Here is a 13,111-nt window from a genome sequence, read left to right as displayed (position 1 = left end):
TCCCTGATCAAATGATTTTTGACAAGAGTTCTAAGACAATTTAATAGGGAAAAGAACAGTCTTTTCAACCAATGGTGCCAGGGAAAACGGTTGTCCACATGAAAAAGAATGAAGTTGGACACTTACCTTACCCTATATACAAAAATTAGCTCCATATGTATCAAGAACCTGAATGTAAGATCTAAAACAATGAAACCGTTAAAAGAAAATACAAGCAAAAAGCTTTATAGCATTGGATTCAGCAATAATTTTCTGGATATGACACCAAAGTCACAAGTAACAAAAGAGAAAATAGACAAATTGGACTCCATGAAAATTTTAAATTTTGTGCACCATAAAAACAGTATAAAAAAAAAACATTAACAACCAGAATATAGAGAGTAGTTCTAAAACACAAAACAACCTGATTAAGAAATAGACAAAGGGGGATCCCTGGGTGGCGCAGCGGTTTGGCGCCTGCCTTTGGCCCAGGGCGCGATCCTGGAGACCCGGGATCGAATCCCACATCGGGCTCCCGGTGCATGGAGCCTGCTTCTCCCTCTGCCTGTGTCTTTGCCTCTCTCTCTCTCTGTGACTATCATAAATAAAAATTAAAAAAAAAAAAGACTCAAGTTCATATTTAAAAAAAAAAAAAGAAAAGAAATAGACAAAGGATTTGAGTACACTTTTCTCTAAAGAAGATATACAAATGGCCAATAAGCCCATGAAAAGACACTTGACATCATTAGAGGAAAGCAAATCAAAACTACAATGAGATATCATCTGATACCCACTAGGATGGCCACTATCTAAGAAAAGAAAAAAAAAAACAGAAAGGGGGCACCTGGGTGGCTCAGTTGGTTAAGCTTCTGACTCTTGGTTACAGCGCAGGTCATGGTCTCATGGGTTGTGAGATCAAGCCCTACATCAGGCTCTGCATTCAGCAAGGAGTCTCCTTGAAGATTGTCCCCTCTCCCCCTGCCCCTACTTGTGCTTTCTCTCTTTCTCTCTCTCTCAAATAAAATAAATCTGTTAAAAAAAAAAAACAGCGAGTGTTGGTGTGGATATGGAAAAATTGAAGCCCTTGTGTACCATTGGTGGGAATGTAAAATGACACAGCCACCATGGAAAATAGTATGACAGTTCCTCAAAAAATTAAAAATAGTGGGATCCCTGGGTAGCTCAGCAGTTTGGCGCCTGCCTTCAACCCAGGGCATGATCCTGGAGTCCCGGGATCGAGTCCTGCATCGGGCTCCCTGCGCGGAGCCTGCTTTTCTCTCTCTCTCTCTCTCTGTCTCTCATAAATAAAATAAAATTTTTTTTAAAAAATTAAAAATAGAATTACCATATGATCCAGAAATTCCACTTACGGGTATATACCCCCCCTCAAATTGAAAGCAGAATCTTAAAAAGATATTTGTACACCCATGATCATAGCATCATTCACAGTAGCTAAAACAGGGAAGCAACCCAAGTATCTATCAATGGATGGATGGGTAAGCAAATATGGTGTATGTGCACAATGGAATATTATTCAGCCTTAAAAGGAAGGAAACTCATGCACACACACACATACACACACAGGAAGAAAACTGCAATATGCTACAACATATGAACCCTGAGCACATCATGCTAAGTGAACTAAGCCAGTCACAAAAAGACAAATACTACATGATTCCATTTATGTGAAGTACGTAGAGCAGTCAAAACCATAAAGACAGAAAGTATAATGGTGGTTTCTGGGAGCTGGGGGGGAGGAGGGAATGGGAAGTTGATGTTTAAGGAGTATAGAGTTTCAGTTTTACAAGATGGAAAGAACTATGGGGATGGATGGTGGCAATGGTTGTATAACAATATGAATGTATTTAAATATCACTGAAGAGTACACTTAAAAGTGGTTATAATAAATAATAAATAATTTTTAAAAGTGGCTAAAATGGTTTAAGAGTGGGGGAGAGAAAAGAAAAAGAAAGGAAGGAAGGAAAGAAAGGGAGAGAGAAAGGGAAGGAAGAGGGAGTAGCCAAATTAATTTCAGACAAAGCAGACTTAAAGCAAGGAAAACTATCAGAGTTTTTTCAGTATATTACATAGTGATAATGGTAGTAATTTCTCACGAAGACATAGCAGTTCTTAATGTGTATGCACCAAAAAACAGAGCATCAAAGTAAGTGAAGCAAAGACTGATAGAACTGCAAGAAGAAAGAGATGAATCTACTATCATAGTTGGAAACCTCAACACCACTCTCAGAAATGGACAGATCCAGCGGGCAGAAAATCAGTAAGGATATGGTTGATCTCAACAACACTATAAATCAACTAGCCATAATTGACTTCTGCAGACTACTTCATCTAGCAATAGCTGAGCACATATTCTTCTCAAGTTTACATGGAGTGTTCACCAAGATTGACCATACTCTGGGCCATAAGATACATCTTAACAAATTTAAAGGAACATAAAAAGAACCCAGTAGAATGAAATCATAATTACCTTATATTTTTATTGCCTTTAGTTTCTGTTTTTATTTTCCACTTGCCATCACATATATTATTATTCTATTCTCAGTGTTTATTTGACATTCCACTTTACACCAACACATGAACAGGCATATATAGATTAAAAATTGTTTAGAAGCCCTAGTTTTAATAGTAGCCATTTCCATCAATTATCACTAAAAATTATATATGTAGCAACAGACTTCTGGAGAGATCAAAAGCTCAGTCATTTCCCACAACATATATTACTTAGCCCTGACCATGCTGGCATGAGTCTTAAGACAAGGTTTTGAATGTATTTTAAAAGTATCTCATTTTTTTTAAAAAGGATAAAATCAAAAGTTGTAAGAATTTATTAAGCACCCATTGTATCGTCAGCACTATGTTTAAATGCCATGGGGAGCACAAAGAAAAAATAGCTTCTTCCTTCACAGAACTTACTGCTAATAGAGGAGACAAGACTGACAAATATAAGGCAATGGAAGAATGAAAAAACAACTGGCTCTAAGTATTCATATTCATAAACTATAAAAGAAAAAAAGCTTTCTTTTTTGAGAAAAAAACTTTCAAATAAAAAGAAACATGTTTATGTTCTACCATCTGAGTTGCCTTCCCTAAAAACTGAAAACTTTATGAATGCTGCACTGAAATAGCAAAATTCAGGGCAGAGGGGCCAGAGAGGGGAAAGATTTTTAAAAACAGAAATTAGGGATCCCTGGGTGGCACAGCGGTTTGGTGCCTGCCTTTGGCCCAGGGCGCAATCCTGGAGACCCGGGATCGAATCCCACGTTGGGCTCCCGGTGCATGGAGCCTGCTTCTCCCTCTGCCTGTGTCTCTGCCTCTCTCTCTCTCTCTCTCTGTGTGTGTGACTATCATAAATAAATAAAATTTAAAAATAAAATAAAAATAAAAACAGAAATTACACAATGTCTGCTCTCGGGCCACAGTGGAATTAAACTAGAAATCAATAACAGAAAGAAGACTGGAAAATCCAAAATACATGGAGCTTAAGCCAAGAAAACACTTCTGAATAACACATGGGTCAAAGAAGAAATCTTAAAATATTTTGAACTGAAAATGAAAACACAACTTATCAAATTTTGTGGGATACAGCGAAAACAGTGCTTAAAGGAAATTTTATAGCATTGAGTGCATATATTAGAAAAGAAGAAAGACTAAAACCAATAATCTTAAGTTTCCATCTTGAGAAATTCGAAAAAGAGCAAATTAAATCCACAGTAAGCAGGAGAAAAGAAATAATAAGAATCATAACAGAAATCAATGAAACGGAAAACAGGAAATCAATAGAGAAAATAAAAACAAAATCTAGTTCTTTGAAAAGATCAATAAAATCAATAAGCCCCTAGCCAGGGTAACTAAGAAAAAAAAAAGAGAGAAAAAAACACCAATTACTAATAACAGAAATGAAAGAGGGGACATTACTACAGATCCCATGGGAAGCAAAAGAATAATAAAAGAATACTAACAATTATCTATGCCCACAAATTTGATAACCTAGATGAAATACACTAATTCCTTGAAAGACACAATCCACCAAAACTCACAAGAAGGAATAGATGATCTGAAAAGGACTATATCTATTAAATTGAGTTAATAATTAATAACCTTCCAAAACAAAAGCACCAGGCCCAGGTGGGTTTGCTGGAGAATTCTACCTAACATTTAAGTAATTAAAACAAATTTTACACAACCTCTTCCAGAAAATAGAAGAGGGAACATTTCTCAACTTAGTTTATGAGACTGATATTACTCTAATAACCAAAATCAAAGAAAATACACGAAAACAAAATAACTCTTATGAACTTAGATGCAAAAATCCTCAACGAAAATATAGCAAATTGAATTCAACAATGTAAAAAAGAGTTACATACCATGACGAGGTAAGATTTATCCCAGGCATGCAAAGCTAGTTTAACATCTAAAATCAACTAATGTGGGGATCCCTGGGTGGCGCAGCGGTTTGGCGCCTGCCTTTGGCCCAGGGTGTGATCCTGGAGACCGGGGATCGAATCCCACGTCGGGCTCCCGGTGCATGGAGCCTGCTTCTCCCTCAGCCTGTGTCTCTGCCTCTCTCTTTCTCTCTGTGTGACTGTCATAAATAAATAAAAATTAAAAAAAAAAGAAATCCTTTTAAAAAAAAATAAAAAATAAAATAAAATCAACTAATGTAATCCATCACATCTACAGATTAAAAAAGATTATCAGATGCAGAAAAAGCTTTTTGACAAAATCCACCTCCTTTTCAACACTGTACTGCAAGTACTTACGAATGCAATAAAGCAAGAAAAGGAAAGGAGAGTATACAAATTGAGAGGAAGGACAACCAACCATCTTTGTTTGCAAATGACACAATCATTTATTTAACAAATCCAAAATAATTAACCAAAAAAACCCCTCCTGGAACTAATAAGCAATTATAGCAAGGTTGCAGGACACAAGGTTAACATATGAAAGTCAATCACCTTTCTATATACCAGTAATGAACAAATGGAATTTTTTTAAAATTTTTTATTTATTTATGATAGTCACAGAGAGAGAGAAGGAGAGAGGCAGAGACATAGTCAGAGGGAGAAGCAGGCTCCATGCACCGGGAGCCCGATACGGGACTCGATCCTGGGTCTCCAGGATCGCGCCCTGGGCCAAAGGCAGGCGCCAAACCGCTGCGCCACCCAGGGATCCCCGAACAAATGGAATTTAAAGTTAAAAACATAATATTTACATTAGCTACCTTCCCAAAATAAAACACTTAGATATAAATCTAACAAAATATGTGAAAGATATATATGAGGAAAACTACAAAATTTTGAACAAAATCAAAAAGAAAAAAATGAAGATTTCATGTTCGTGTATAGGAAGACTCAATGTTGTCAAATATCAGTTCTTCCCAACTTAATATGTAGATTCAGTGCAACCCCAATGAAAAAGTCAGGAAGTTATTTTGTGGATATTGACAAACTGATTCAAAAGTCTATAGGAAGAGGCAAAAGACCCAGAATAGACAACACAACACTAAAGGAGAAGAACAAAGTTGAAGGACGGAAGGTAACATGAGAGAATACCTAGACAACCTTGGGTATGGTGATGACATTTTGGATATAATACCACAGGCATGACATATGAAATAATTGATAACTTAGACTTCATTAAAATTTAAATCTTATAAACATAAAATTGTTATAAATTTTATACATCTGCATACACAATATCAAGAGAACTAGAAGACAAACCATAGATTGGGAGAAAATATTTGCAAAAGATACATCTGATAAAAGACTGTCATCCAAAACATACAAAGAACTCTTAAAACTCAGTAGGAAAACAGGAGCGCCTGTGTGACTCAGTAGGTTAAGCATCCAACTCTTGATTTCAGCTCAGGTCATGATCTTAGGGTCGTGGGATAGAGTCCTGAGTAGGTCTCTGCACTCAGTAGGGAGTCTCTTGTCCCTCTGCCTATGCTCCTCCCACCCCATCATGTGCTCTCTCTCTTTCTCTCTCATAAATATATATATATATATATATATATTTAATAAAAAATAAAATTCAAAAAACCAGTAGGAAAACAAGCAGCCCAATTAAAATATGAACCAAAGACCTTAGTAGACACCTAACCAAAGAAGATACATAAATGGCAAACAAGCATATGAAAAGATGTTCCACATGATATGCCATCAAGGAAATGAAAATTAAAACAACAATGAGAAATGCCACCACAAACCTCTCAGAATGGCCAACATCCAGAACCAAATGCGGTGAGGACGTGGATCAACAGGAACCTCTGATATTATCACGGGGATGCAAAATGGTACAGCAACTTTGGAAGAAAGTTTGGTGGTTTTTTGCAAAACTAAATGTACTCTTAACATACAATTAAGAAATTGAGCTCCTTGGTATTTACCCAAAGGAGAAACGTGTCCACACAAAAGTCTGTACATGGATATTTCTGGCAGCTTTGTTCATAAGTGGCCAAACTTGGAAGCAACCCAGATGCCCTTTGGTAGGTGAATGGGTAAATAAATCATGGTACAACCAGATGATAGAATATTATTCAGTGCTAAAAATAAGTAAGCGATCAAGTCTTGAAAAGTCATCTTACCAAGCGAAAGAAGCCAATATGAAACGGCTACTCACTAGATGATTCCAACTATATGACATCTGGAAAAGGCAAAACTGTGGAGAAAGTTAAAAAAAAAAATCAGTGGTTTCCAGGGATTAGGAGAGAGGGAGGGATGCATAGGACTGGGGATTTTGGGGGCAGTGGAAAACACTCTGTGAGATATCAAAATTATGGGTACATGTCATTTATACCTTTATCCAAACCCATAGAATACACCCCAAGACTGAACCATAATGTAAACTATAGGCTTTGAGTGATAGAGCTGCATTAATGTAGGTTCATCAGTTGTACAAATACACCACTCTGGGGAGTGGTGTTGATCATAGGGGAGGCTATGCATGTGTAGGGGTGGGAGGTATATCAAAAATCCCTGTACTGTCCTCTGAATTTAGCTGTGAACCTAAAACTACTCTTTTTAAAGTGTTTTTTTTTAAAGAGTGCTACTTATACAAGTAAACTGTGTACTGTTAACTTCCTTGATTCATGAAAAAAATATTACCGTCAAATGAAAACTTTTCTCAATATGTATAAATTGCAGACATCTGAACATACAACCAAGGATCACAGATTGAGAAACAACTCTATGAGCTTCCAACCCCAACACCATGAAAGACTTCCTATGGATATTCATCACTGCAACAGTAATGATGTTCTCAATTCTCTTTTTCATCAGAGAAAATCCCTTTGATACTACAAGTTTCCTATCTTTCGTGAGTACCAGAAATGATAGGTGGGGCAAAGTTGAAATCCCTTGACTTTAAAAAAAAAAAACAGAGATATTATCTAAGTATCTATTTGTATGAAATTCTCACTAACGTTGTTACACTCAAAGAAAAAAGAATAAAGCTTGAGGACTCAACGTATCATTTTTCTTTGATGGAGACAATAGGGGATGTGGCACTCTAGAAGAGAGAATTTGGGGCTGGGAAAAAATAACACCTAGTTAATACTTCAGTAAAGTTAGCCCTTTTAAAAGACCAATTGATGAGATATAAATTTTAAAAGGTTTTGTTTAATAAGTTTCTCATTTTAGAAAATTTCCTTCAGATTCAAAGTTATATATCCCCCCCCCCATTTTTTACAATAGAATATTGAATTTCAGAAAAGCTAGGTCATTTATCTAAGCCAAGAAAAAGTCTAAAGAGTTGAGAAAATTGCACAAAAACCCAGAAAAGGGAGAGTGGCAAACAAATGTGGAAGGGTGAAGTGCCCAACAGGAAAGAGCTCAGATTGGGACATTGGGGTGGAATTACCTTGTCTCCTGAGTCTCTCACACTTAATATATGTCCTGCCCCTCACGGTCCCTATACCAGGCCGTCATCACAGGGATGACTGTGAGTGAAGAATGACATAGACTGACATTGTCTAATTTCCTACATTTAACCCAGGAGAGCTAAAGAAATCCCAATTCCCTTCACCCCAGGACTCTTGTACAACCTGTACAAGAACCCCACGTGTAGAACTTATTTAGAAAATAAGGAAGAAACTGAATTCAGCCCTGAGCAACCTGCCCTATCTCCTGGAGATATTTTACTGTGTTATACAAAAGGAATCCATGCAACTATTGTCCCCAAAGGGCTTGGATCATAGAGCTGAAATTTGCTTTTTTCTCAGGAGGAAAGGGAGATGGTAGCTTGGCAGAGAGCCCGGATGCAGATCCACCCCGGTAGAACCAACCACTTGGAAACCTTCAAAAATATGCAGAAAAACTCAGAACTGCTCAAAAATATAAACTCCCATATCTTGATTGGAGCTCCTCCTATGAAAAAAAGTGAGTATGCACAAGGGGTACGGAACGTGCTCGTGGGTCAGACGAGAGTAGAGACAGAAGCCAGTAGAAAGGAAATGGACCCATGACAGTATTTGATATGGCAGGTCACTCTCCTCTTAACATTCCCCAGTTGCTTACAGAACCCCAAACTCTTCAGGTTTTCCTCCAGCTTCACTAGTAGATCCTCGGTCTCTTTTGCTGCTTTGTCCTCTCTGTCCAGTGTCTAAAAGTCACTGTCTTGGTGACCTCGGCTAGTCTCAGCCTTAACTGCCATCCAATGCTAATTATTCTCTCAAAATGATAGCTCCAGCTGAGGTCTGTGCCTGGTCCTCACTGACTTCGCAGCAATCGTGCCACTTTTCCCCTGTTGCTGGTAACTGTGCTAGCGTCTGCCATGAAGTCTAAGGCGAGAGGATATATGGCTTTTATCTGTCAGGTCAACCAGGACTCTGATTCTCTTGCTGAATAAGCTTCATTCTGGCATTGTGTGCCCTTCTGAGGTCCAGCTCTGGCACTCATTGATCCCCTTAAGTTGCGATGGTATTTGATAAGAAAAAAATAAACCTTTGGACAGAAAAAGCATTAACTGACTCAAACACTTTAAGAATCCAAAGGACAGTGCTAAGGTATTTATTATGTCAATAAAATAAGATTAAGCTCAAGAGGGCTTAAGTTTGTTGGTCTTAAAAATACAAAGAACTCCCAGCAAGGGAGAACTACTTTTTTCTTTAAGTTTAAATGCACTTTTTGGAAGATTTTTATTCATTTATTTGAGAGAGAGAGCATGAGTAGGGAGGTGGGGTAGAGGGAGAGGGAAAAGCAGACTCCCCACTGAGCAGGGAGTGGGAGCCTGATGCAGGACTTGATCCCAGGACCCTGGGATCCTGACCTGAGCCCAAGGCAGATGCTTAACCTACTGAGCCCCCCAGGTGCCCCAGTTTAAATGCATTTTTGAATTGAATGCATTTGAAATATCAGTCTGAACCCATGATGTGTTTTATCTTTAGAAAATATATTTTTAGCTCTGTCCACTAGGCCCCAGAAATGACCCATTAGCAATGAGTACCCATTATATAAATACCATTTTATGCTAAAAGAACCAGTTCACCTTGTAAAAAATGGCTGATTCCAGGCCCAAGGCAGGAAATATCATACCAGATATCAAAGAATCTTTCAAGGGGATCCCTGGGTGGCACAGCGGTTTAGCGCCTGCCTTTGGCGCAGGGAGCAATCCTGGAGACCCGGGATCAAATCCCACGTCGGGCTCCCGGTGCATGGAGCCTGCTTCTCCTTCTGCCTATGTCTCTGCCTCTCTCTCTCTCTCTGTGTGACTATCATAAATAAATAAAAATTTAAAAAAAAAAGAAATTTAAAATAAATAAATAAATAAAAAACCAAAGAATCTTTCAAAAACAACTAAAGTTGAGGGGTGCCTAAGTGGCCCAGTCAGTTAAGTGTCTCACTCTTGCTTTCAGCTCAGGTCATGATCCCATGAGTATTGAGGTCAAGCCCCACATGTTGCTCTGTGTCCAGCCTGGCTTCCAGCCCCTAGGGTCAGGCTCCATGCTCAGCAGGGAGTCTGCTTGAGATTCTCTCCCACTCCCCTCTCCCACTCTAAAATAAATAAATAAATCTTTTGAAAAAAAGAAAAATGACTAAAATTGTATTAAATGGGCTCATGATCCAACTTCAAGAGGCTCCTTGCCTAAGATAGGACAATTTGAACATTGGTAAGGATAAAATTTGAAACAAAATTCATGAGTTGATTGAATATCAAAGAAATAAAAACAAAAAAAACAAAAGCCAACTAGCCAATTTTGTCATCATTGGAGAATGCTGAGAAACCAATCCATTATTTTGAAAGCTAGTAAACAAAGGGAAATAACCAAATACTTCTCTCACTTTCCTAAATGGGCTATACCACTGGGTAACCAAAGAGGAGATTAGGGAAATTTTTACTTCATAGAAACATTCCCAGATAACGAATGGCGAAGGAATGTTTGACTTAGAGTATCACCATATTACAACCGCTAGAGTATTGATGGATCTAGGCACTGAGCACCAAAGGCCGCTAACATCCTAAAAACAGAAACCATTTGCCATTGTGCCCCTTCTGATGGAAGAGCATATCACCAAACCATGAAATATTATTGCCAGATAAATCTAAGCTGAGCCTGGTGAAGTCACCATGTCCATATTTTCTATAAACTTCTTTTCATACAAGCCTTATTCTTTTACCAAAGAGTATGATTTTTTCTTCGATCCCTCTGAAGATTGATGTAATATATATATATATATTTTTTTTTTTTGATGTAATATATTTGAAATGTTCTTCATTTCACTGTTCCCCCGATTATATTTTTGGAGTTTCTTTTTCCAGTTGAGTTGTTGTTTTTCTTCCATTACGTTGGTGATTCTTGTTTCATAAATATATTCAAATGTTTGACGATTCTTGTTTCAGATCTATATCCAAGGATCTAGAATGAACAGTGTAATTCTCTACAAATAACCACCCTTCTTGCCTCTCTGTCGAAGCATGTTGTGATTGTAGAAGCCTCGTTAGGTAACGGAGGGGGGCAGTAAAGAACGTGGGAAGCAGATCTTCTGGGTGAAGTGTCCCGCTCTCTCTCCTAGTATAACCCCAAGTCATCTGGGGGATTTCTCCCATTTACCTGCTTAGACGCTCTGTCACCCTCTACATTTTTGAACATCTGCTTGAGGGAACCTGAAGGTGAATGCCACAGTCAGCCGTGTTACCTTATCTCTTTTCCCCCTTTGTTGCCTATAGTTCTTGGCTGAGGTTCCGATGTTCTCTCCAGCCCCAGGACTCACACCCTGGGCTTTTGCCTGGCAGACCTTCCACTTTATTTAGACAGAAATCCTTAGGACGTTAGCCTGGGGGCAAGTGTTGCTACCATCAGCCCCTTGGTGATCACTGGTCTAGTGGTTCTGGAAACAGTTCTGCAATTATTCAGGTGACCATCCTAGAGCCCATACTTGTGTTTGGTGGCTCAAACTTAGAAATTCTCTGAGGCTTTTGATACAGACGCATCTGTGTAGTTGTTTTTTCTGTGTCTTTTGGGCTGTAAATTCTTTTTTTTTAAATTTTTATTTATTTATGATAGTCACACACACACAAAGAGAGAGAGAGAGAGAGAGAGAGAGAGAGAGGCAGAGACGTAGGCAGAGGGAGAAGCAGGCTCCATGCACCGGGAGCCCGAGTGGGATTCGATCCCGGGTCTCCAGGATCGCGCCCTGGGCCAAAGGCAGGCACCAAACCGCTGCGCCACCCAGGGATCCCTGGGCTGTAAATTCTACTTAGATTTCTCCACCAGCCCTGTTCCTATTCTATCTTCCAGGAATTCTCCAAACATTAATGATTCTCTCGTGGCAATCTTCCTGGTTTCTCAGTGGGATTTTGAGTGGGAGGAGACATAGATGCAGTGTTTTTAGCTTATCTTCTGCATCTATTTCTCCCACAATAGTTATACAGAGACATATTTTTTTTAACTCACAACTTATGGCCAGATATTAACTCCTAATACAGTCCATAGCCAGGCCTGAGGGAGAGAAAATTTAAAGCAATCACAGGAACAAGTAAAGTTAGCATATGGAAAGACCGAAGAAAGTATTATAGCCTCACACATAGCAATTGTTTTCCTCACTTCTCTAACTTGTTAAAGGTTCTCTTTTCTCTCCAATCCTAGAGCTGCTGACCATAGGGATTTCCTCAGTTCAACATCCCCATGGCAGCTCCCTCTTGGACACCCTGCAATCTCTCTTCTTTGCCTCCTCCTCATCTGAGCGGAAACACTTCATTGTCGTAGTACACCTGGCAGATCCTGACTCCAAGTGGCTTGGTCAAATGATCTCCAACATCTCAACCTCATTTAAACTGTATATCCAGGCAGGACAGCTAGTAGTGATCAATACACCTCTTACAAGCTATCTTCTCTTAAACAACTTAAAGAAAAACTTTAATGACATCCCAGCCCATGTAGCCTTCTACTCCAAGCAGAAAATGGATTATGCCTTCCTCATGAACTTTGCTACCAACCACTCTGACTATTTCCTGATGATCGCAGATGATGTGAAATGTGCTCCAGGATTTGTCACCCAGATAGCCACTATAGTGTCTGCCTGGGAAAACAGACTTTGGATGACTCTGAACTTCTCTCAGCTCGGCTTCATTGGAAAACTCTTTCATACTAGAGACCTTCCCCGTTTAGTTCAATTCCTTCTCCTCTTCTGCCAAGAAATGCCCTGTGACTACCTCCTCTCTAATTTTTATGACCTTCTCATACAACAAACACCAATCCAGTTCTTCCCTTCCCTTTTCCAGCCCATGGGTAATTACTCCTTTGAGGGCAAATTCAAGAGCCTCAAAGATAAAGAGTTTGAGGAAAATGACCCTAGTTCTCCCAGCAACCCTGCTGCTTCCATCTACACTAGCCTGAAGGTTGCCAATACCTCTGTTCTCGTGAATGCCTATAGCTTAGATAAGAATTTCTTTTATGCCAAATCGGCTGAGGCTGGCAATCATCTGACTGTGGTTTTGGATGTACCTGCCAGAGTATCCCGAGTTCAAGTGCTGACTGGCTCTCACCTAAAAGGCAATAATCACCTGGAAGAGGGACAAGTAGAACTGGGCTATGATGCTACTAATAGAGTCCATGACTGTGATGACTATATTCTCCTGGGGCTACTGGAAAATGGCACCCTGAATAAGCAGG

At 39.0% G+C, this 13,111-nt stretch overlaps 1 protein-coding gene across 1 annotated transcript in view; it reads left to right on the top strand.

Annotated features, from left to right (window-relative positions):
• The window catches only part of LOC112934545 (alpha-1,3-mannosyl-glycoprotein 4-beta-N-acetylglucosaminyltransferase C-like), a 28,627-nt gene that overhangs the window by 14,023 nt on the left and 1,493 nt on the right, over positions 1 to 13,111 (top strand). Inside the window, exons 2-4 of the mRNA XM_026018000.2 lie at positions 7,146 to 7,317; positions 8,222 to 8,378; positions 12,086 to 13,111. The exon at positions 12,086 to 13,111 is cut by the window's right edge and continues 1,493 nt beyond it. Of these exons, the coding sequence (XP_025873785.1) occupies positions 7,213 to 7,317; positions 8,222 to 8,378; positions 12,086 to 13,111 (1,288 nt within the window). The 5' untranslated portion in view covers positions 7,146 to 7,212. The remainder of the gene's footprint in view (positions 1 to 7,145; positions 7,318 to 8,221; positions 8,379 to 12,085) is intronic.

The sequence above is a fragment of the Vulpes vulpes genome, chromosome 13 (genome assembly GCF_048418805.1).
Source record: "Vulpes vulpes isolate BD-2025 chromosome 13, VulVul3, whole genome shotgun sequence".
NCBI classification, from domain to species: domain Eukaryota; kingdom Metazoa; phylum Chordata; class Mammalia; order Carnivora; family Canidae; genus Vulpes; species Vulpes vulpes.
Note: the sequence above shows the minus strand (reverse complement) of the source record. Positions and strands in the feature narration are given on the sequence as shown.